Source organism: Amphiura filiformis, chromosome 2 (genome assembly GCF_039555335.1).
Source record: "Amphiura filiformis chromosome 2, Afil_fr2py, whole genome shotgun sequence".
NCBI classification, from domain to species: Eukaryota; Metazoa; Echinodermata; class Ophiuroidea; order Amphilepidida; family Amphiuridae; genus Amphiura; species Amphiura filiformis.
In genome coordinates, this window is record NC_092629.1 from 14,092,606 (window position 1) to 14,118,311 (window position 25,706).

Genomic DNA, 25,706 nt, shown 5'->3' on the forward strand with positions numbered 1-25,706 from the left:
TGGTCTAGATACTTGTTGGTCTGTGTTCCCATCACATACAGAAACTACACAGCAAAAATCGCCCTTTGAACGGATCCGCCATCTTAACCAAAACGAGGTTCCCCCAGTTGCAAACACATGTGCAAGATGTGCATTTTTGTTTCTCATGCTTTTCTAGCAACGCGTCAGAAGGATTTTGCAACACATACATGGTGATAAAAGCATGCATTTGACAGGCGTACACACACATAATTTGCAGGCAGAACCTCATTTTGAGATGACGGTGTGATCGGCGAATAGTCTGGCCTAGATCAATAACCTCCCTCCAATATAGAGCTCAAAAGTTGTCCTCAAGTATAAGTTTTTGTACCCAAATAAATAAGGGGTCATTGTACAAGTGTACATACATATCAGGGTTAAAGAACTTTGTCCTGACAGATGGTGTTGTTTGAGAGCCCAATGCTATGATTGCCACAAAATAATATCTTGCTAAAAGCCTACTTCAATGACCTTATTCAAAAATCATGGCTTAGAAGTTGACCTTGTGCTGAGGGGTACGAGTTTTTGTACCCAAATCAATAAGAGGTCATTGTATAAGTATGCATGCATATTGGGGTTAAAGAACTTTGTCATACCAGATGGTGTTGTTTGAGTTCCCAGTGCTATGATTGCCACAAAATAATCTCATTGCTAAAAGCCTACTTCAATGACCTCAATTGAAAAATCATGGCTTAGAAGTTGGCCTCAAATTAAGGAGTATTGGTTTTTGTACCCAAATCAATAAGAAGTCATTGTACAAATGTACATGAATACTGGGGTTCAAGAACTGTGTCCTGATAGATAGGATTGTTTGAGACCCTAGTTAGTGACATCATAGAGGGCTATTTGAGGATTTGCTTCTGACATGTATTAATATGTCTAGACAAGAATATGTCATAATAACAAATATCATCTGGTCTGTAGTCTGCACAAAATGTCAAGAAAACACAAGTCAGATTTGTTCAATTTTGGTGCATTTTTTTCTTCAAAATCACATTTTGCAAGGTGATCAAGCAAAATGAGTCGGATGACGGGAATATTGATTTTAAGATACAGCCAAAAATATTGTATTCAGATTCCTTTTTATTTTATTGTTCTGAAGAACACTTAAATTAAAATGACCATATCTCTGGAACCGTAAGTCTATGGGGGTTTCAGTCAAATAAAGCTCTGACATTGAAAACTGAATTTTGATTTAGCTTGATCGTATCCTATTTCATTACATAAACATTTCTTTCAGCATTTCTTTGGCATATAGGTTCCGGAAGATGTTAAATATGGGGAGGGGGGCATGAGTACGTGGAGTATGCATTCAATAACTCAAGAATGGCTAGCCTAGACCTATCATTCAGAGTCTGATTTCTTACTTTTTAATGAGAGTAAACATTTTGATATATCTCCTTAGGCATAGCTTCAAAACTCAACCGCCAGTTGAGTTCAAAACTCAACTGGCAGAACCAGGATTTTAACCATGTTGAGCAGGTTTCGTGAGTTCTTGAGATCCTGAGTTGCCTTGGTTATTTCTTTATTTTTGTATCTTTGCTATCTCTTTGTTTGGAGCTGGCTGGGTCGGGAGCGCAGGAGGTCGGGATTTGTAGTCGCAGGATCCTGACTTCTTGCATTGCGGAGCGGACCCACATGGCCTTTAGTTACTTCCGTATTTTCCAATATGATTTGTATGTGTGTGGTCTGCTGAGTTGGGAGCCCTGCGCCTTGAGGTGACAGTGTGCTTTTGTGCTTTCAGTGTTCCCCGGCAGCTCAGTAGACCCAATTTGTTGTTTTGTCTCAATTTTGTTGTTAATTGCCAGATGAATAAAAAAAATAAATAAATAAATAAATGTTCTAATAAACTGAAGAATAAAAACCAGACTCAATCGCCCGAGTTCTTCAAGGGTACCGGCAGTTGACCATCTGCTGACCAGCAGCTGGCTGGCAGTTGTCCAGCTCCTGACCAGTGGCTGGCCGGCGGCTGGCTGGTGGTTGAACAGCAGCTGACCTGTAGCTGACCTGCGGCTTGGCAGTTGGCTTTTGAAGTCATCCCTTATTATAAGTTGAAATTTTTTTCTTTTTAACTGAGGATATCAAGATAATGGTCAAAGCTTAAATTTCCTAATAACTTATGAACTACTATATTTTGTGTCTCGTCTCAAGTTGAGAGTAACACCATGTTGGATGTCACCTCGGCAGATTCGAATCGGGTTGTTTATGTGGTGCGTTGCCACAAATTGCTCTACTACATGTGTGTATATGCCCTGCAGGATTAAATTAGTGCGCACAATTCGAATCTGCCACTGGGAAATCCAATGTGGCGTTCTCTCAACTTAAGAAGAGACAGACTATAGACCTATGATTCAGAGACCGATTTCTTACTCTTTAATGAGGCTACATTTTGAAATATCTCCTTATCCATTTCGGTTGGTGTCTCTGTGTGCGCCGTGGGATGACTCTCGTGAAGCGCGGACTCTAGCCTCTTTAGCGACTCCTCCGCATTCCGCAACCTTCTTTCTGCCTCTCTTCTTGCGATGATTTCTTCTTTTAATTCAGACTCTGTCATTTCCTTTTGAATTGTTAAGTCCTGTGAATTGCGCAAACAAACAACATATGAATTCAAAAATTATTTTTTTAATCACGGTTCCACCGGACATTCAATTTTAATGGTGTTCTTCTCTATTATATTAATTTGAGGGAAGAAACCAAAAGTTTAATGACGTCCTTAACATAAGCGTGAAATGTTGAAAATTACAAACCAAAATATCAATTTTGACCAATATTTTAACTACAAGTAGTTTTTTGCAAAGGTAATCAGACTTCACAATGAAAAGACTTTCATTAGAAACTTTGAAATAAGGAGTGTGACCAGATCCACAGCATTATCCTCAATTTTTCTTCATCGGCACAAAGGAACAATGCATTACGTAATCTATTGCGCCTCCACAGATGATAGCTCCATGCATGCAAGGATGATTTTAACTCCCTTGCTTGCTGACTATTATGTTCTATATTTTAATCTCTTTGAATTCTACTCACATGTAATTGATGATTCTGACTCCCTTGCTTGCTGACTATATGTTCTATCTTTTAATCTCTTTGAATTCTACTCACATTTAATTGATGATTCTGACTCCCTTGCTTACTGACTATATGTTCTATATTTTAATCACTTTGAATTCTACTCACATTTAATTGATGATTCTGACTCTCTTGCTTGCTGACTATTATGTTCTATATTTTAATCTCTTTGAATTCTACTCACATTTAATTGATGATTCTGACTCCCTTGCTTGCTGACTATATGTTCTATATTTTAATCACTTTGAATTCTACTCACATTTAATTGATGATTCTGACTCCTTGCTTGCTGACTATTATGTTCTATATTTTAATCTCTTTGAATTCTACTCACATTTAATTGATGATTCTGACTCCCTTGCTTGCTGACTATTATGTTCTATATTTTAATCTCTTTGAATTCTACTCACATTTAATTGATGAGTGTGACTCCCTTGCTTGCTGACTATATGTTCTATATTTTAATCTCTTTGAATTCTACTCACATTTAATTGATGAGTGTGACTCCCTTGCTTGCTGACTACATGTTCTATATTTTAATCTCTTTGAATTCTACTCACATGTAAGGATGATTCTGACTCCCTTGCTTGCTGACTATTATGTTCTATATTTTAATCTCTTTGAATTCTACTCACATTTAATTGATGATTCTGACTCCCTTGCTTACTGACTACATGTTCTATATTTTAATCTCTTTGAATTCTACTCAGATTTAATTGATGATTCTGACTCCCTTGCTTGCTGACTATATGTTCTATATTTTAATCTCTTTGAATTCTACTCACATTTAATTGATGATTCTGACTCCCTTGCTTACTGACTACATGTTCTATATTTTAATCTCTTTGAATTCTACTCACATTTAATTGATGAGTGTGACTACCTTGCTTGCTGACTATATGTTCTATATTTTAATCTCTTTGAATTCTACTCACATTTAATTCATGATTCTGACTCCCTTGCTTGCTGACTATTATGTTCTATATTTTAATCTCTTTGAATTCTACTCACATTTAATTGATGATTCTGACTCCCTTGCTTGCTGACTACATGTTCTATATTTTAATCTCTTTGAATTCTACTCACATTTAATTGATGATTCTGACTCCCTTGCTTACTGACTATATGTTCTATATTTTAATCACTTTGAATTCTACTCACATTTAATTGATGATTCTGACTCCCTTGCTTGCTGACTATTATGTTCTATATTTTAATCTCTTTGAATTCTACTCACATTTAATTGATGATTCTGACTCCCTTTCTTGCTGACTATTATGTTCTATATTTTAATCTCTTTGAATTCTACTCACATTTAATTGATGATTCTGACTCCCTTGCTTACTGACTACATGTTCTATATTTTAATCTCTTTGAATTCTACTCACATTTAATTGATGATTCTGACTCCCTTGCTTGCTGACTACATGTTCTATATTTTAATCTCTTTGAATTCTACTCACATTTAATTGATGAGTGTGACTCCCTTGCTTGCTGACTATATGTTCTATATTTTAATCTCTTTGAATTCTACTCACATTTAATTGATGATTCTGACTCCTTGCTTGCTGACTATTATGTTCTATATTTTAATCTCTTTGAATTCTACTCACATTTAATTGATGATTCTGACTCCTTGCTTGCTGACTACATGTTCTATATTTTAATCTCTTTGAATTCTACTCACATTTAATTGATGATTCTGACTCCCTTGCTTGCTGACTATTATGTTCTATATTTTAATCTCTTTGAATTCTACTCACATTTAATTGATGAGTGTGACTCCCTTGCTTGCTGACTATATGTTCTATATTTTAATCTCTTTGAATTCTACTCACATTTAATTGATGATTCTGACTCCCTTGCTTGCTGACTACATGTTCTATATTTTAATCTCTTTGAATTCTACTCACATTTAATTGATGATTCTGACTCCCTTGCTTACTGACTATATGTTCTATATTTTAATCACTTTGAATTCTACTCACATTTAATTGATGATTCTGACTCCCTTGCTTGCTGACTATTATGTTCTATATTTTAATCTCTTTGAATTCTACTCACATTTAATTGATGATTCTGACTCCCTTGCTTGCTGACTATTATGTTCTATATTTTAATCTCTTTGAATTCTACTCACATTTAATTGATGATTCTGACTCCCTTGCTTGCTGACTACATGTTCTATATTTTAATCTCTTTGAATTCTACTCACATTTAATTGATGATTCTGACTCCCTTGCTTGCTGACTACATGTTCTATATTTTAATCTCTTTGAATTCTACTCACATTTAATTGATGATTCTGACTCCTTGCTTGCTGACTACATGTTCTATATTTTAATCTCTTTGAATTCTACTCACATTTAATTGATGATTCTGACTCCCTTGCTTGCTGACTACATGTTCTATATTTTAATCTCTTTGAATTCTACTCACATTTAATTGATGATTCTGACTCCCTTGCTTGCTGACTATTATGTTCTATATTTTAATCACTTTGAATTCTACTCACATTTAATTGATGATTCTGACTCCCTTGCTTGCTGACTATATGTTCTATATTTTAATCTCTTTGAATTCTACTCACATTTAATTGATGATTCTGACTCCCTTGCTTGCTGACTACATGTTCTATATTTTAATCTCTTTGAATTCTACTCACATTTAATTGATGAGTGTGACTCCCTTGCTTGCTGACTACATGTTCTATATTTTAATCTCTTTGAATTCTACTCACATTTAATTGATGATTCTGACTCCCTTGCTTGCTGACTATTATGTTCTATATTTTAATCTCTTTGAATTCTACTCACATTTAATTGATGATTCTGACTCCTTGCTTGCTGACTATTATGTTCTATATTTTAATCTCTTTGAATTCTACTCACATTTAATTGATGATTCTGACTCCTTGCTTGCTGACTATTATGTTCTATATTTTAATCTCTTTGAATTCTACTCACATTTAATTGATGATTCTGACTCCCTTTCTTACTGACTATTATGTTCTATATTTTAATCTCTTTGAATTCTACTCACATTTAATTGATGATTCTGACTACTATTATGTTCTATATTTTAATCTCTTTGAATTCTACTCACATTTAATTGATGATTCTGACTCCCTTGCTTGCTGACTATTATGTTCTATATTTTAATCTCTTTGAATTCTACTCACATTTAATTGATGATTCTGACTCCCTTGCTTGCTGACTACATGTTCTATATTTTAATCTCTTTGAATTCTACTCACATTTAATTGATGATTCTGACTCCCTTGCTTGCTGACTACATGTTCTATATTTTCATCTCTTTGAATTCTACTCACATTTAATTGATGATTCTGACTCCCTTGCTTGCTGACTACATGTTCTATATTTTAATCTCTTTGAATTCTACTCACATTTAATTGATGATTCTGACTCCTTGCTTGCTGACTACATGTTCTATATTTTAATCTCTTTGAATTCTACTCACATTTAATTGATGATTCTGACTCCCTTGCTTGCTGACTATTATGTTCTATATTTTAATCACTTTGAATTCTACTCACATTTAATTGATGATTTTGACTCCCTTGCTTGCTGACTATATGTTCTATATTTTAATCTCTTTGAATTCTACTCACATTTAATTGATGATTCTGACTCCCTTGCTTGCTGACTACATGTTCTATATTTTAATCTCTTTGAATTCTACTCACATTTAATTGATGAGTGTGACTCCCTTGCTTGCTGACTACATGTTCTATATTTTAATCTCTTTTAATTCTACTCACTTTTAATTGATGATTTTTACTCCCTTGCTTGCTGACTATTATGTTCTATATTTTAATCTCTTTGAATTCTACTCACATTTAATTGATGATTCTGACTCCTTGCTTGCTGACTATTATGTTCTATATTTTAATCTCTTTGAATTCTACTCACATTTAATTGATGATTGTGACTCCTTGCTTGCTGACTATTATGTTCTATATTTTAATCTCTTTGAATTCTACTCACATTTAATTGATGATTCTGACTCCCTTGCTTGCTGACTATTATGTTCTATATTTTAATCTCTTTGAATTCTACTCACATTTAATTGATGATTCTGACTCCTTGCTTGCTGACTATTATGTTCTATATTTTAATCTCTTTGAATTCTACTCACATTTAATTGATGATTCTGACTCCCTTGCTTGCTGACTATATGTTTATATTTTAATCTCTTTGAATTCTACTCACATGTAAGGATGATTCTAACTCCCTTGCTTGCTGACTATTATGTTCTATATTTTAATCTCTTTGAATTCTTCTCACATGTAAGGATGATTCTGACTCCCTTGCTTACTGACTATTATGTTCTATATTTTAATCTCTTTGAATTCTACTCACATTTAATTGATGATTCTAACTCCCTTGCTTACTGACTATTATGTTCTATATTTTAATCTCTTTGAATTCTTCTCACATTTAATTGATGATTCTGACTCCCTTGCTTACTGACTATATGTTCTATATTTTAATCTCTTTGAATTCTTCTCACATTTAATTGATGATTCTGACTCCCTTGCTTACTGACTACATGTTCTATATTTTAATCTCTTTGAATTCTACTCACATTTAATTGATGATTCTGACTCCCTTGCTTGCTGACTATTATGTTCTATATTTTAATCTCTTTGAATTCTACTCACATGTAAGGATGATTCTAACTCCCTTGCTTGCTGACTATATGTTCTATTTTAATCTCTTTGAATTCTACTCACATGTAAGGATGATTCTAACTCCCTTGCTTGCTGACTATTATGTTCTATATTTTAATCTCTTTGAATTCTTCTCACATGTAAGGATGATTCTGACTCCCTTGCTTGCTGACTATTATGTTCTATATTTTAATCTCTTTGAATTCTACTCACATTTAATTGATGATTCTGACTCCCTTGCTTGCTGACTATATGTTCTATATTTTAATCTCTTTGAATTCTACTCACATGTAAGGATGATTCTAACTCCCTTGCTTGCTGACTATATGTTCTATATTTTAATCTCTTTGAATTCTACTCACATGTAAGGATGATTCTAACTCCCTTGCTTGCTGACTATATGTTCTATATTTTAATCTCTTTGAATTCTACTCACATGTAAGGATGATTCTAACTCCCTTGCTTCCTCACTATATGTTCTATATTTTAATCTCTTTGAATTCTACTCACATGTAAGGATGATTCTAACTCCCTTGCTTGCTGACTATATGTTCTATATTTTAATCTCTTTGAATTCTACTCACATGTAAGGATGATTCTAACTCCCTTGCTTGCTGACTATATGTTCTATATTTTAATCTCTTTGAATTCTACTCACATGTAAGGATGATTCTAACTCCCTTGCTTGCTGACTATATGTTCTATATTTTAATCTCTTTGAATTCTACTCACATGTAAGGATGATTCTGACTCCCTTGCTTGCTGACTACATGTTCTATATTTTAATCTCTTTGAATTCTACTCACATGTAAGGATGATTCTAACTCCCTTGCTTGCTGACTATATGTTCTATATTTTAATCTCTTTGAATTCTACTCACATGTAAGGATGATTCTAACTCCCTTGCTTGCTGACTATATGTTCGCTTCTCTTCCTCTAACATCTCAGCTTCTTCTTCTTTATCCCTTAATCTGCACATAAAAATAGAATATGACTTATTGATATCTATTGATAAACAATTTGTTATGTCTGACATATGCAAGGCATTTCCCAGCTGCCTATCGCACTGATGGGTAGGCACCAAGATAGTTGTTAACCTCCCGCTGGACGCTCATCTGATACTGGTCGGAGGTAATTGGACTAGGTAGAGCATTCCATAAGTGAGCTGAGGATGGAAGGAATGATCTTTGGTGGCTGACCAGGTTGAATCTTGGATTCTGACAGCTTGGTCTTGGGATCTAATGAAGCTCCGCAGACGAGGATCTTCACTCCACAATTCTCTAAATTCAATGTGCCCAGTGAAGCTTTGAGCATCAATAATACATCAGTGGTTGTTCAATTCTTGAAATTTACATTGATACATAACTTGATTAATGCGTTCCCAAAACAGGGCAATGCTGTCTATCTGTAATCCTACCTTTCTTGGACGTTTCTAAATTCTCGCTCGAGTTGTTTAGTTTTGTCTTCTATGTGTTTTAAGTTATCTCTCAGGTGTGTCGTCTCTTCGCTTAGATTCTCGTTTTCATATGTTAGTTTCTCCACTGTGTCTTCTCTTTGCATTTCTCTCTTGTTCAGCTCAGACAATGTTTTCTTCCTTTCTCTGGCCAGTGTCTATAAAAGGAAAACATAAATTTGATATTATTAACCCTATGAGAACTACCTGCCAATTGGCCAAGATGAATATTGTGTCCAATTTTGAACCAATAAAGGAGGGTATTAATAAGATCATCTGCAAATGCAAGTTTAACCATAAATAGTTTAAAGCCTAGTCATAATTGGTAAATGAAATGAGCATTTCAAGTGAACCGCCGACACCCGTGCATGAGCCTACCTTGCCACTGGGGTGTAGCTTAGCCAGCCAAGCTTTCTGTCGCCATATGACTGTTTGCAAGAGGACGCAATCGTATCATGTGGGGTACCTGCATGTGTGCATATGGTTTTGGAATTGATTTTTTTTATATTTGGTACGATTAGGGTTAAAAGACCAATGGTCACAGCTTTGATGATTGGTGGAAGTTTATGTGAAAAACACCGCCAGAAGTCACACTGAATATTTGGGCATAAAAAGCAACACTTTTTATCACTAACTTTTCACAGGGGGAGTGTGAATTTCAAATAGAATTAGCAAATTAACCAACTCTGTTTGAAACTTATCTCCCCCTGCCCCCCCCATATGGAATATTTAGGTTGAATCTTTCTCAGAGGGTGTATGAAATTCAAATTGAACTGCTTAATTTATACATTCCATTTGAAATTCATACTCCCTCTGTGGAAGATGTTAGATCCATAGAGTATGGATTTCAAATAGAATAGCACAACCAGACACAGTAGATTTATTTTGAATTGATTTTACTGGTGCATGCATAAAAGTTGGCGATTATTAGAAATTGCAATCTTGCAATTGACTCATGTAAAATTTATTTAAAACGTTTTCCAATCGCAATCGCATTCGCTCAGAAAGCATACTGCATCACCCCTTTTTTTCTGTAAGAGTTGTCATGTGCTTTATTGGGTTATTCCAATTGAAATCCACACTCCCTTATGGAAGACATGACCTCAATCTTCCACACAGGGGGTGTGAATTTCAAATGGGGTTACCTGAATGGGTGACTCCAATAGATATCTACACCCCTGTGTGAGAGATTTTAAAAGGTCATGTCTTCCATAGGGGGTGTATGGATTTCATCTGGAATAGCCCAATTCATTTTATTTTATTTTAAAGGGAAAACTTGATTTTAGAATAGCAGGAAAAAACTCAGCAATTCCTAAAGGTAGAAATAGTGGCATTTTAATGTTTAAAAACTATCAAATTGAAATAGCAATTTAATTAAAATTTTACATAAAATTTTGAACTTGATTAAAAATTTAAAAAAGAAAACCCTGAAATCTTCCAATTTAATTAGATTAAAAGTATAAAAAAAACTTCATATTTTGATTAGCATAACATTTCACTCAAAAATGTCAAAACCTGTGACAAACTGCACTGCTTCCTTAAAAGCGTTGATTGAAATCAGTGAAACGTGTAACCTTGATATTTCTGCACATAAAATACAAAAAAAGACAAATATAGCCATGACATTAAAGCCCAATGTGTCATTATTAAATCATGAAGGTACATCAACCAATCAATCAATCAATCAACCAATCAAGCACTGTGTATGAATGACTGAAATTGATTTATTATGCCTCTGTCCCTTTCTCCCTCTCTATCATTATTTCTATCTTTATCTTTCTCTCACACACTACATCAGTGGGGGGGGGGATAGACCATCGGTACATCTTAGGCCGTCGCTACACGATGGGCATTGGTGAAAAGAAATTTGGGGTCAACAAAAGAGACAATTTTGTGTGCACTGCTTCTGGGTGCAGGATGAAGAAACAAAGTACATGTTGCCCAAATCTAGGATGTGACCCTTCCCTGTTTACATTGTACTTTGAAATATTGGTATATAAATGAGTGTTGAATTTTTTTAAATTCTGCTCTGCACACCCCCACCCCATACACCCTATGTTACACCAGTCAGCTTGCATGGAAAACTATCAACTGCTACTTGACAGAAGGAAGGTACCATATGTCTGAGAATTTCCCATTTTCATTCTGTATACCCAATGCTATAATGGGTAACCGAGAGGTACACCTCATACACTCACTGGTACACATTTGACAACTCTTGGCGAAATCTGCCTGTGTAAACCTATCAATTTCTATTTGATTAGAGGAAAGGTACAGACTGCCTGTTAAGTTTCCCATTTATTAACCACATATTTCCTTCCGTATAAAACATGCCTAGAGTCTCTGACTGTCTGGAGACTATGGCATAGTTGAAGCAGCAAAACACCTAATTTTTTTGAAATGCGAAGTCGACTGCTCAGAGCCAGAAGTGGGTAAGTGCAATATACAGTAGTGTAAATTGCCAAATGTTATTGGGACAGCTATTGCACTTACCCACTTCTGGCACTGAGCAGTCAAAATGCGTTCTTTATAAAAAGAGCAAAGGATAACTCTGGAGTACACCTTACCACCAAGATTACCTGGCTAGCACCCTGCCCTCCCGTGTTTGAAATGGGCAATCGTGAACTTGGATGGTCAGCCATGGCCGCCCCACTTTTTTAGCCAATTTGTATGTTTTTCTTTAAAGTATGATGCCAATTTTTCGTCAAACCATATTTTGGTAAAGTGTGCTGAAGTATGCTTTTCGGTAAAGTGTGCTGAGGCGTTGTGCCTGTGCGTAGCGCACTATAAATCACTGCGCTAAATTTTAGCCACATCTTGATGGCCGCCCATAATTTTCGGTCTTGCTACAGACCCTTGTTTTTGGACCCTGACTAAACCCCCAGCTTACTACACTCAATATCTTGAGGAAGAATATGGCTTTATACATCTATCATGATCAGAGTGTCAATTTCTATTTGATTAGAAGGAACGGTGTACTGCCTGCTAGTTCCTATTTATTAACCATATATTTCCTTCCTTTTCAAAATGCCTTAAATCTCATAGTGTCTCGAAAGTATGGCAAAGTTAAAGAGGTAAACCACATACATCATTAGAACTTTGGATATATTTGTACAATTTGTTTTTTAAAAGATGTACAAAAGGCATTTAAGAAGGCACATGCAGATATTCTTTACCATTGACAAAATCCTAGGTTCTCAACTTTTGTTTGGGTGGGGATGTGCAGCTGAAACTCCAACAAATGAGTTTAAACCAAAATTTGATGAAAAGGCGACTTGAAATTATACTAATTTTGAAAAAAAAAATCAAAATTGACCCTCTTTTGAGAAAATTTGGAAAAACACCCTTTCTGAAATCAAATTTTCATGAAAGGTCTATCAATAAACCAAAATGGCTGAAAATGCACTCTGAATCTAAACTAAATGACTAAGAATGCACCATCAAATCTGCTGCACATCCCAATACTCTCATTTCCACAAAGAGTACTTCAAAGTTCAAATTTTTATGGTTTTGCATTTAGACCCCAACCCCTGCAAAATTGTGAACGATCGCAATCTCTTAGTGGACATACTGGGCCTTGTGTTGTTGGTTTATGGAATGATGTGGGCTCGTAATGGTCAATGACAACATGTAAAGTGTGCCGAGGCGTGTAGATCAACGTCTAGGTGTTGTGCCTGTGTCGTAGCGCACTATAAATCATTGCGCTTTTTAAAAATGCTACCATACGTTCATACATACGCACTATATAACGGCACACGTGATTGGTCGAGAGCCTGGCACAGACAACGTTTATGCCCAGTGGCCCGGATGTGCGATCTCGGGGTAGGGACTCGAAAACAAAGGAAATTCATGGTTTTTAATGATGTTACTTGTTATTTTTGTTATTATTTTGATAAAATAAGAATCACAGAATGTTCTAATATGTATGAACGGCCCCTCAGGCATAAACAAGCGTTTAGTCATGAAAATATATGAATGAACCCCTAATTTATATCATACCAGTGACCTTTTTGTATGATTCAATACCCTGTCAACTATGTACTTATCAAAATGGGAAACTATTAGCATTATGGCATTAACACGATTATGCTTATTATGGATTGAGCAGGTTTATAGGAAGTCCCGCATTCAGACAAGGTGAAATTCATGTTCCCTACACTATGGTCCACAATGGCCTCATCCCAATGGCATAGTTGAATAACCTCAATTAAAACACTCATAGTGCACAATTTGACTTCAAGTTACAGAGTATGAGTTTTTGTACCCAATTTTTCTAAGGTCGTTCAATGAATGTACAAATGTATTGGGGTTAAAGAACTGTGCCCTGATAGATGAACATGATGTGGATCCTAGTGAAACCGATAAAATCTCACTTTGAGCTGAAATAGACTCATCTCCAATGCCACGGTTCACTAACTCTCTCCTATGGGTGTCGACTGCAGACAACAAGTTTTAAGTTTTTTGTTTAATTCAAAAATTAATTTCACAATTGTAAATTGTCATGACCATACTTGGATTCAACATGAAAAATGCATTAAAATGAGTACAAACAAGCTTAGTATTGGTTCAGTAGTTCTTGAGATAGCTCTGTGATATTTTGAGAAAATATCTCAAAACTTTTTATGTTGAAGCCTATGGCTAGCATGCAGATCATTAACCCCCATGTGACAATCACAGCTCAGCATTTGACCTCAAGTTGTGGCGGTTAAAAAATTTTGTACCCAACACACAAAAGTCATTCTCCAAGTGTACACATATATTAGGGTTAAGGAACTGTGTCCTGACATATTGTAATGTTCCAGATCCTAGTACCTCCCTCAAACATGCTCATCTGCAAGTACACAGTTCTTTAACCCCAATATGTGTACAGTCATAGAATGACCTTTAAATGTGATGGGTACAAAAACGCATACTCCCCCAACTTGAGGTCAAATTGTAAGCACTGTTTCTTAAATAAGGGTTATGGAACTAAGCATCAGAATTGAGACTATCTTAGTTAATAGCGCCTACTGACGACTACTATTAGTCTTGATGTACTTCCATGTACGTCAACAGGTGTGATGAATAAAAAAGTTTCATTTTTTTCATAAATGTTAAACTAGGTTTCAAAGTTAGGATAAGCTCCTACAAGCTACCCTAAAAATGTCCTTCCTTTCTCAATATACTTTAATTATAGTGCTGAGGCCAAGTGCACAGTAGTTAGTGAAGTTCAGGGTGCATTATTCCAAATAAATATGCAAAAAGTGCAATGGTAATGAGTTCTGATTTAAAAGTATACATGTAAGCCTACTGGAGACATTACTACTAACAGACCCAGTTTTAATGCTAGTATCAGTGTTGAAATAGCAGCATCGCTTTTCAACATCGCTTCTATAAAGACATCCAAAATTGTAACATAAATGAAGATGTAGTCCTTAATTAATACAGGGATGGCATAAAAAGGGAGATTGTCACTCCGGGTAAAACAACGCAGTCATAAAAATGTTAATTTGTACATGCTTTTCAATGGAGGCTCTTTGGTGGTGGTGGCAGAGCTCTTCAGTGTTTTATTCAGACAGCCAAAAGGAAGAGCTTTTTACCATGCATTGCTTTCAAATGGAAAGTAATGCTTTCATTTCTTGACTTAAAGGCCAAAATCAAATACTACTGGCTATATTTATGCAGAGCCTTCTCGGAAATCAAGTGTTTTGACACTGGGAGAGCTACCCTGGATAAAGAAATTTCAAATAAAATAAAGAAATAATAACCCGTTAGTGTCGAAAAATGTATGGTGCAACATGTTTGGCTTTTGATAGAAGTAGATGGCGTACTCTTGTGAGACCACAGCAGCGCAATCCTGCGTCATCTGACCCAGAGAGAGAGAGAGAGAGTGTGTCGAAAACAATGCATTGCTTTGGAAAGTAACATGTTGTCAAAAAGCACCCAAATGGCTTGCAAAAGTTTTCACTACCAAAGTTAATACAGTCAAACAAAGTTTAGTAGGAAAGTGACCACACTAAATAGCCGATGGATTAAAATCCGATTATCAGACCCTACTATAGGTCACTCAATGATTGACAGATAGGCCAGCGCCTTGCGACCCGTCACAGACTACATCCTCTTCATTTTAAACTTGTCTACAGTGTTGCTATAGTTGCATGTTTGCTGCCCAATTGGGATACTTGGCATCTGGCTATCGCAGTTTGCCCAAATTGGGCTACTTACATGGAGGCGATCATCTGGCTGCGGCAGCCTCTATTGCAACATTTTGGGTTAATTTTGTGTGTGGGGGTATGTTTGTGCAGGTTTAGGTTAATTTTTTCCAAATTAGACAGAATTATGTGCTTTACGCATACGAAACGAGTTTGTACTCTCCAAAACTGATAAATGATGATTATTTCCATGAAGCGAAAGTCAGCCAACAAATTGCTTATCCTCCCAATTGGGTGATTTTAAGCAGTTTGTTGCTCATCAAGCACAACATTTGCACATTAAGAGTATCATTACTTAAATTTCGGCTAATTGAGAGGTCTTGTTGCAGCATAATTGCCACATTCTTGTACCTGGCAATACCGCTTGTCTATATACCTCCATAACAGGTGAAAGACAGAGACAGTCTGTTCATAATTGGATTTGATTGTGCCATGCCCTTCAGTGGATCCGGTACTCTAAGCTTATAAGGTCTTAACGGTGATCCTTATTGTATCCTAAGCACTCTTAATTATTATATTAAAGATATGACAATTTGCGCACTTCTTGCATATACACCTGTTAAAGTTATTTTGTGGTACATTTTTTTTTCTCAAAGTGGGTGTTGGGGTGCGTACATGAGTGGGACACATTTGTAAGCACCTCCGAACAAGCAACCGAGGACACCCACCGAACCAGGAACATCCTCGCCCGGTTCCCTCTACCTCTAAGCATATAAGACCATGTCCAGTTTGCCGGTGTGAAGTCAGGTAATAGCTTTGATGGTTTGGAGTCCACAATCCATTTTTTCTCCTTCATTCCTTCATCTTTCATTCCTGATTCCTTCCTTCCCTCTATACTTACATCCAGATCTGACTGGAAGTCTTGTGATGCCCTCGTCAGTTCAACTTTGTCCACTGCAACCTGCTTCATGGCATTTATTGTCTCCTCCAACTCACTGCAATGAACAAAACAATTGCATGGGTAAATATTTATGTGCAAAAATAATTAGGGAAAGTGGAAATGTGGTGATGTTGTTGATAAAAAAATCTCAGCATTATCGCAATGTCTGATTAATTTGTACAATAGACAATAGATTTCCTGCTTGATCCTATCAATTGTCAGGTCTCACATAATGATAGTATCATTATGTGAGGCATGTGAGACCTGACAATAGCATTTATCGTCTCCTCCAACTGACTGCAATTAACAAAATGATTTACATGCAAATACTTAATGACAAAAAGTTGAACATCATGTATGGAAAGAACTTTGTCGTCGATGACAAATCTCAGAATTGACTCCATGCCTCATTAATTTTTTACAATAAACGACAAGTCATCATTATGTCATAGATGTACCCTGGTTTGCTCATTGGCATTGCAATGTACTTCATGTTATCTAACTTGCTGCAATAAATATAACATTATTTTGAAATTATTTGGGCTCCAGGTACTCCAGTTTTGAGAAATATTATTCATTTTTATACCAAAATTGACCTAGAAAAGGGACCACTGTTATACAAGAGGCCCAAAAAGAGACCTATTTTACGGCACATCTTCCATGCTTCAGATGGCCATATATACTGAGTACCGTCCCTCCCGGTGTCGACTCCATGTCTCGTTATTTTTTTACAATAACGACAAGTCATCATTATAAATATGTCATAGATATACTCTAGTTCATTCATTACAACAAGCTTCATGATATCCAACTTGCTGCAATAACAAATGTCATGTAATTATACGAGTCCCGGATATGGGTTAATTATATAACTTGATGCAGAATATACCACAGAAATTATGGAATGGAGATCGCCTTTGATGACAAATCTCAGTATCACTCTCACCTCAAATTCTCATTCATTTTGTACAGCAAAAGACAACTCATCTTAACTCATACATGTACAACATATATTCCATCAAATGTTCGCTCTCTAATTTTGGTGCACTAAATGAAGTATTTTTATAACAAAACATGGCCTATTCAGTGATTTGCTCATCTGGAGGATTGTAAAAATCATCAAAATTCAGATTCTGGAACCTTTGTTAGTGTCATAGACCCTGTTCACATTAGAAAATTTCTTCATTCAATAAAGATAAGTTAATCTTGATTAACTAATTAAGCAGGCGTACACATTACGCTGAACGAAGACGTTGCACTATACACATTTGATGAAAATTATCGAAGCTATTAATGCCAGGCTAAAGCCGGCAAGGGTCACTTGTCACATGATCACTTTCCTTCGTTGAACGAAGCGATCATACACATTACAAAATTAGCTTTGTTGAACGAAGTATTCCTTCGTCGAAACAACCCTTTTAGCTTCGTTGAACGAAGTAATTTTAATCTTCGTTGAAGAAAGAAAACTGGGATCACTGAATAACCCTTTATGTGACATATTCAAAAAGACAGTGTTTTAATATCAATTTTTTTTCTTTCCTGTTTTGAAATAATCATTTACCATAGTACTAATTTATTAATCAAAAAAATATCTAGACTGCTCAGCAAAAAAAAAGGAAGAAAAAATCAGCAATTTATAACTACCAGACCTGTGTACATTTTCACCAGCATAACAGAGAAAATAATAAATAATGAATAAATCCCATCCTCCGGCCTCAAAAATGTAATGGGAAAAATGCTTGTTATTCATAGGCCTCATTAATGATATAAGCGCAATATAATACTTTGATACCCCTAATATGAGTCATAATGTGTACTTTTACATACATTCTCCAAGCTAATATTGCAATTTTGATGCCATACTAAATCTACTCTGCATGCCTGTCACAGGCTTCAACATAAAAAATCCATGTTTTGAGATATTTTCTCAAAATATCAAGAGCTATCCCAAGAACCACTGAACCAATTGTTTGTACTCATTTTAATGCATTTTTCATGCTGATTCCAAATATAGTCATGAAAATGTAAAATTCTGAGATTTTTGAATTTTTTTAAACTTGTCATCTGCAGTGGACACCTGCATGGAAAGGGCTATAAATCAGCATATCAATAATTGTAACTAAGGTAAATAATGCCTGCAAATAATGCGCTAAATCTTAGGGAGACATAGCCTCGTGCCCCGTGCATGACATTAATTATTGATGCACTGGTAAGCCAACAAAAAATAAACGGCATTCTAAAACATACATTTAGAACATATACCACTCATATATTCGCTTAAAACATAGTTCTAATGCAACATATACATTAATTATAGGCTATAAATACCTTCAATATCATCATTACCTAGTACCTACATGTGTTGGACATGTAAATTGCATGTTTCTGTATTGATCAATACAATAAATTACTGCAGGAATAGATATTTGTTTGCAGGCGATTATTTTTGTGTACTGCAAAAAAAAAGTCACTTCTTTATAATTTTGTGACATTTTGCTCTCCCATGGGCATCCATACATGTAATAATCTCCCATATTCTCAAATTAATGCTACATTTTTGATAGCCGATATAATGCGGAAAAAAATGCTAAAATTGAAAATATTTTCTTCTGACGTTAAAAAACAAGGTGAGCATCTTCATCTTGTATTTGCCAGGTTCAAGGTCAATATCATCTCAAAAGGTTTCACAAATAAATTCTGTCAGAAGCAAATTGCTCATTATAATTAGACATTTGATAAAAAAATCCAGTACTAAAATCTATGTTTTGATGAATAAGCTGTCATATGTTGCCATGGCAATAAGACAAAAGGCAATTACAGGTCTCTTCTCATGTTGAAAAATGTCAAGCCTATATATTGGTGAGCGTTATATTTTCAGAGATGCCATTTTTTGTCAAAAAAATCCTGAAAATGCACTGTTCGCTCTCCTTTTGCACAGGAAGGGAAGAGCAAAAATTTCCACAAATTGGTAAATTTTCTTTGAAATTTTCTTAAATCAGGAAATTTCCTGAAAATTGGCATCTCTGTGTTTTCCACAATGTTAACCCCATGGACACGACTGACTGAATTACCAGCATCTAAGAACCATTTTGATTGGTTACAAAAAGGGTTATTTCATGTACTGAGCCAATCAGAGAGGTGGTGACTTGTAAGAAAGGCCAGTGTAGGTCTGAAGGGGGTTGAACTTTAAGTTACTAAGTAATCTGAAATCTCTATTTTGATTGGTTACTCATATGATTATATCATGTAATTAACCAATTAGAGGTACTGAAAGAAAAGTGGTAGTGCACATATGGGTAATCAAGATCACTTGTTGTTATTTTGCTCATTTGTCATTAATTGCCTTATTTGTCATTAATTGGTTTTAGAGCATTTGATGATCCACAGCCTCATCCCCCACTTTTCTAAAAAAGATGTCGAGATTTTTATACCATCGGCTACATATTGTTTGTGTGCAAAACATTTCTTTCTGATTCATTCAGTTAGCAAAAATATTGTCAAATTTGTATTTATGTTCTGTTAACACATCAACATTACAACACACTGACCAGGTGGGCGAGTGGCATGATGGTCGGGAAGAGCCGGCAAAACCGCTCAACCGTATGGCATTTATTACTCAGTTATTTTTGTCGGGTTCATTATCGAACCCCAACGGGTTTAGCTTGTATTTATATTATTTTTTAACATAGGCCTATTTGTTTGTGATATTTCAAGCGTTTTAAAATTTTGAAATAATCCCATTCAATTACATGGTTGATGATGGAAATTTACTGAATTTAGAGAATGCACGGCGCATACCACCTGACACTGACCTGAGCCTGTGTAATGACACTGAGCCTGTGTAATACTCATGCATAACTTGCTAATGCAAAATCGGAATAAACTGAAATTGTGGGAATACGCCTTTTTCATGCATATCAACATAAACATATCATACAATTATTCCATACTGGAATGGGACATGGGCTTAATAACTTTACAAGTCTGCACCATGAGGTATTGGGCTATTCTATTTAAAATCCACACTACCCCTGTGGAAGATGTTAGAAATATCTTCCATGGGGGAGTATGAATTTCAAATGGAATGAACCCAGTTGCAGCTCCATTTGACACTCACCCTCCCTCAGTGGAAGATTCAGGCTAAATCTTCCTCAGAGGTATTGATTCCAATTGAAATCCATACCGTACTTCCCCTGTGGAAAATATTTCCAAAATCTTCCACAGGGGTAGTGGGAATTTATGGAATAGCCCATTATTTCTCCTATCTAGTCACATATCCAGTCAGAAAATAACTTATAACATGACTCAATTTTTGGACGGTGAATTGACAGCTCTTTCAATAGCTAAACTGTAAAGGAAATGCAATTCCCTAGCGTCAAATTTGAAAAATTTTGCCACTCAAACAATATCGGTATTACACATGCTAACTGATCAGAGTTTTTTCTGTGTACAAAGGATATGCCTGAAACCAAGTCTTCAGTAGACAATTTATGAGTCTAGTGAACTATATGTAGGATGAACTCAAAAACGACTTGTGCCAACATTGCAGTCAATATTATGTGCCTGTCAAAGTGCCAATACACACAAATGTGACACGATCAAGGGAAATGAGTCGGATGTCGATAATATTGATTTTGAGATATTGGCAAAGAAAGTGTTAAAATTCTTTTGTTTTATATTGTTTTCAGCGATTGATAAAATGACGTAACTTCGCAAAGAAAAGTTGTATCAACATGGGGTTTTCAGTTTCTGGAAGCTCTAAATGTCCTCTTAAGAACCATGTGTAAAACTCATTTTCGACCAGGGCCGACATGTGACTCATTCCCCTTGATCATGTCACATATAGGGAATCATGGGGTGGGGTGGGGGAGAGGGGACATACTCAAGCTTGGTTGGGACCCATTTCTATACCTGGCCCAGATTTAGCCAAATTTACTAGATTTTTTTCCTTTTCACAAGATTTGTGTATGTTTCAAGAATTTGGATTAAAAAATTAAAAAACTTGCAATCTTTAGCAAGTGTGGCTATCTGCTCTGCTTGGTTGCCTTCATAATACCAAGAACTCATTAAATGTATACTGCGCCCAAAAAGGATCCGAATACTTAAAACAAAAGCCATTTCTTAAGGGCTGGGATATGAACGTTTGGACAGTATTTATTTTGGGACATTAGAGCACATCAGACATATCGAATTGCATTCTGAATACTGAAGAATGTCATTCTGATATCAAATAATTTTGATTTTTGAAATTCGCAATTTAATACACATTTTATGGCAAATCATTAAAATTGATATTTTTGATATTTAACAGTACTTGAAGTAAACTTTATAAATCTGATGATTTATACTTAAAGTGTATGTAGGTGGGATGAAAATCCGACGATCAATTGAAAATTTTAACCTTTCGTATTGAAGATATGGATTTTTTTCCCAAAACACACAAAAAAATTAGGTCTTTTTGGGAAAAAATCCATATCTTCAATATAAAAGGTCAAAATTTTCAATTGACCGTCGGCTTTTCCTTCCTGCTACATACACATTAAGAATATATCATTAGATTTATATAATTTACTTCGAGGACTGTTATATATCAAAAATTTGAAAAATATCCAAATTTGTCATAAAATTTGTATTATATTGTAATTTTCAAAAAATGAAAATTATTTAATATCAGAAAGACATGCTTCGTATTCAGAATGCAATTCGATAGGTCTGAGGTGCTCTCATGTCCCACAAACAATACTGTCGAAACACAATAAACACTCATTTTAGATCCCTTAAAGACACTAAAACTAAATTACAAAATAAAGTAGTTGACTTAGTAAACTTTATAAATCTAATGATATGTCTTAAAGTGTATGCAGCTGGGAGGAAAAGCCAAGCATCGCTTGAAAATTTTGACCTTTCGTATTGAAGATATACAATTTTCCCCAAAAGACCTACAAAAATTTCGGGGTTTTGGAAAAAAACATATCATAAGATTTACATTTAAAATAGACTTGGTGATTTATTAAAGCATTATTTACAATATTGTTTCATGCAAGCCAGCAGAAGCCGACCTACACTCGTCAGAATATGCTTATCATAAGATTTATGAAGTCAATATTTAATAATTTGCCATAATTTGTATTATATCACGAAAAAATCAAAATTATTTGATATCAGAAGGACATTCCTCTTATTCAGAATGTAATTTGGTGTGTCTGATGTGCTCTCAGCCTCAGTCTCAGGTCCCACAAAAATAATAGGCAAACATCGCTATCCAAGCCCTTAATAACACCTTACAATTTAGCAGCATGTAGACTGATATTGGATTCTGTCATATTGACATAAGCTTAAAAAGTTACCTTTTCAGAGTCTGTATTGACTAGCGACTTATGTTGGTGAGACAGCAAGAGCCCTTGGCACTAGGATCAAGGAACATACTAGAGCCACAGCCCGCTGGCGCTGACAGTGTTCAGTGAACATACATCAAATCACAAACATGACATCAGTTTGGATAATGTAGAAGTTATCGACAGGGAGGATAACTTTTGGAACCGTAAGATCAGAGAAGCCTTAGATATCAAGACCCAAAGACCCACTCACACTCAACAGAGATGCCGGATATGACCTGACCGCCATCTATTACAATCTGCTGTTACTTGACCGGAGGACGGGAGGAGTGTAATCACTACGCTAAATGAAGGCGCGGTGATGGCATCACAAGCTATGTTGCTGCTCATTACAGACTCTGAAAAGGTAACTTTTTAAGCTTATGACTTACAATTTGGTTTTTTCATGTTCCTCTAGCAAATCTCTGGCAGTTTCTTCAATTTTTCTCTTCTCTTCTTCCAATTCCAATGTTATTCTTTCCAATTCCTGTAAAATGATAAAATAAATAAAAACAGTACTTTTAAGATAAAATCATTATCATTCATTTATAAGAAAATTGATTCTGGTCATTCATAACCAAACGGTCATCCCACAGAGTGTTCTGTATCGCCTAGTGACGCCTACACAGAATCTACTGTTTTACTTCACCATAAACTTCATTACATTTTCTCAGATTTATATTGCATCTCATGTTGTATGTCAATGACAAAAAGGCTGTTGATCCAGACATCTACCACTTGCTTATTTGTTATACATACTTAAGGGAAGGGGTATGAACGTTTGGACAGTATTTATTGTGGGACATTAGAGCGCATCAGACATATCAAATTGCATTCTGAATACGAAGAATGTCATTCTGATATCAAATAATTTTGATTTTTGAAATTGCAATGTAATACACATTTTATGGCAAATCATTAAAATTGATATTTTTGATATTTAACAGTACTCAAGTAAACTTTATGAATCTGATGATTTATACTTTAGTGTATGTAGATGGGATGAAAAGTCGATGAATTTTTACCTTTTCAGATTGAAGATATGGATTTTTTCCCAAAACACCCCAAAAAATAGGTCTTTTGGGAAAAAATCCATATCTTCAATATGAAAGGTCAAAATTTTCAATTGATCGTCGGCTTTTCCTCCCAGCTACATACACTTTAAGACTATATCATTAAATTTATAAAATTTACTTGAGGACTGTTATATCTCCAAAATGTGAAAATATCAAATTTTAATAATTTGTCATAAAATTTGTATTATATCGTGAATTTCATAAAATGAAAATTATTTGATATCAGAAAGACATTCTTCGTATTCAGAATGCAATTCGATAGGTCTGATGTGCTCTCATGTGCTCATTCCAGTTCCCTCACTCAGCCTCCACTCTCTCTGTCCCTTCCCATTCTCTTTCTTTTTCCCTCTTTTCTATTTTTCTACCTATTTATCCTTGTTCTCCATCTTTCCTCTTCTCCTCTCTCCTCTTCTCTCCATTTTATTCCATCCTCTCCTCTCCATCTCTCCTTTTCTCTCACCATCTCCCTCCTCACATTTATACTTACATCTTATGTTGAATGTCACGATAAATAAGGTTTTTGATCCTGTTATCCACTACTTGCGTATTCATTATACTTACTTCATTACACCACATACACCCTGCCTCCCCTCCTCCTTACCTAGCTCTACCTTTCCCATCTCCTCTCTGTCTTCCTTCCCATTCTTTCATATTTGTACCTCTCTTCTATTTCTCTCCCTATTTATCCCCGGGCTCCCTCTCCCCTCTCCCTATCTCACCTCATTCTCTCCACTCTTCTCTCTCCTCTTCTCCATCTCTCCCCTTCCCTTGCCCACACCCTCTTCACATTTATATTGTATCTTATGTTGTATGTCATGACAATGAGGTTGTTGATCCAGACATCCGCTACTTGCTATTCATTATACATACTTTGTTAGCACAGTTTCACCAACTCTCCATTGATTTTTGTCTCCCTTGAGTTCATATATACCTGATGTACCAATTTGTATTAAATTTGTCCTTACCTGAAGCAAGGAAATTCATGGAAATGTGTTTACACCATGTGTCAAGTGAAACTTAAGTTACAGGGAGTTTATTGTGGAATTCTTTTTTTGGACTTTGGTAAATGTGTAATAAAGTTTGAAAGTGTTGTATCTTATTACTTTCTTGGATTCTCCTAAATGGACTTGGCTATTCATATATTTCCCATTGTTTCTTTTTGCCAAATATAATCACAATTATTCATTCCACTTCCTTTCTATACCCCTACTTTCTTCCTCCATCCCTCTTTCCTTCCTTCATCCCTCCAACCCTGGCGCAATCTTTCCATCCCTACTTCCTTCCTTCCTTCCTTCCTGCCTTCTCTCCCTCCCAATGGTATGTACTTGCTTACAGTGTACATACCAGGGCCGTAGCAAGGTTGTAAAATGTGGGGCGGCCATGACAAATGTGGGGCGGCCAAAATACAAATATATTCCGTTTTTTAAAGTTGCAAATCTTTTAAAAACTAGATTGTCTCAGCAGCAGGGGCATTAGGCTGTCATGTGCATCTAGGTGTAGAGGCTTATCCTCTTATTCCCACTTGAGCATTCTCAAGTACACTTAAAGTGTTTTGGTCTCCTGGTCAATTCAGTTTTAATTTAGGGGTTGTTGTTATGTTGTTATAGCAACAAGCTCAGTTTTTCTGTCCAGTCAGCTGTCACTTTAGTGGTGTGCAGCCATTCAGGTCTCCGCCTTATTTTTTAATTCCTTTGTTATGTCCATAGTTCTCCTAGTGATGCACTTGCAATTGTTCCTTCGATCTTGATGGACCAAAAAATCCCACCCACCCTCCCAAAAGCTGGAAGGGTGATTCAGTAACTAAATATGGTTAAAGATACTCCAATAAAATGGTATGTCCAATTATGCTTCTTTATGCTTAAAAATAGAGGCTTTGTATGGAATTTCTTGAAATCTTGAAGAATATCATTAGTAGATTGTCTCCACTTTCTACTGCGTTTTATAGAAGGGGA

General features: G+C 35.6%; 1 protein-coding gene across 4 annotated transcripts in view; it reads right to left on the reverse strand.

The window, feature by feature from the left end:
- LOC140145917 (pleckstrin homology domain-containing family D member 1-like) overlaps positions 1-25,706 on the reverse strand; it is a 116,334-nt gene that overhangs the window by 19,655 nt on the left and 70,973 nt on the right. For all 4 annotated transcript variants that reach the window (XR_011858149.1, XM_072167640.1, XM_072167639.1 and 1 more), the window contains exons 6-10: positions 23,071-23,165; positions 16,266-16,359; positions 9,198-9,391; positions 8,661-8,751; positions 2,389-2,593 (exon numbers count right to left, since the gene is read on the reverse strand). Coding sequence is in view for 3 of the 4 variants with exons in the window: in XM_072167640.1 (XP_072023741.1) it covers positions 2,389-2,593; positions 8,661-8,751; positions 9,198-9,391; positions 16,266-16,359; positions 23,071-23,165 (679 nt within the window). In the remaining variant the exon portion in view is untranslated. The remainder of the gene's footprint in view (positions 1-2,388; positions 2,594-8,660; positions 8,752-9,197; positions 9,392-16,265; positions 16,360-23,070; positions 23,166-25,706) is intronic.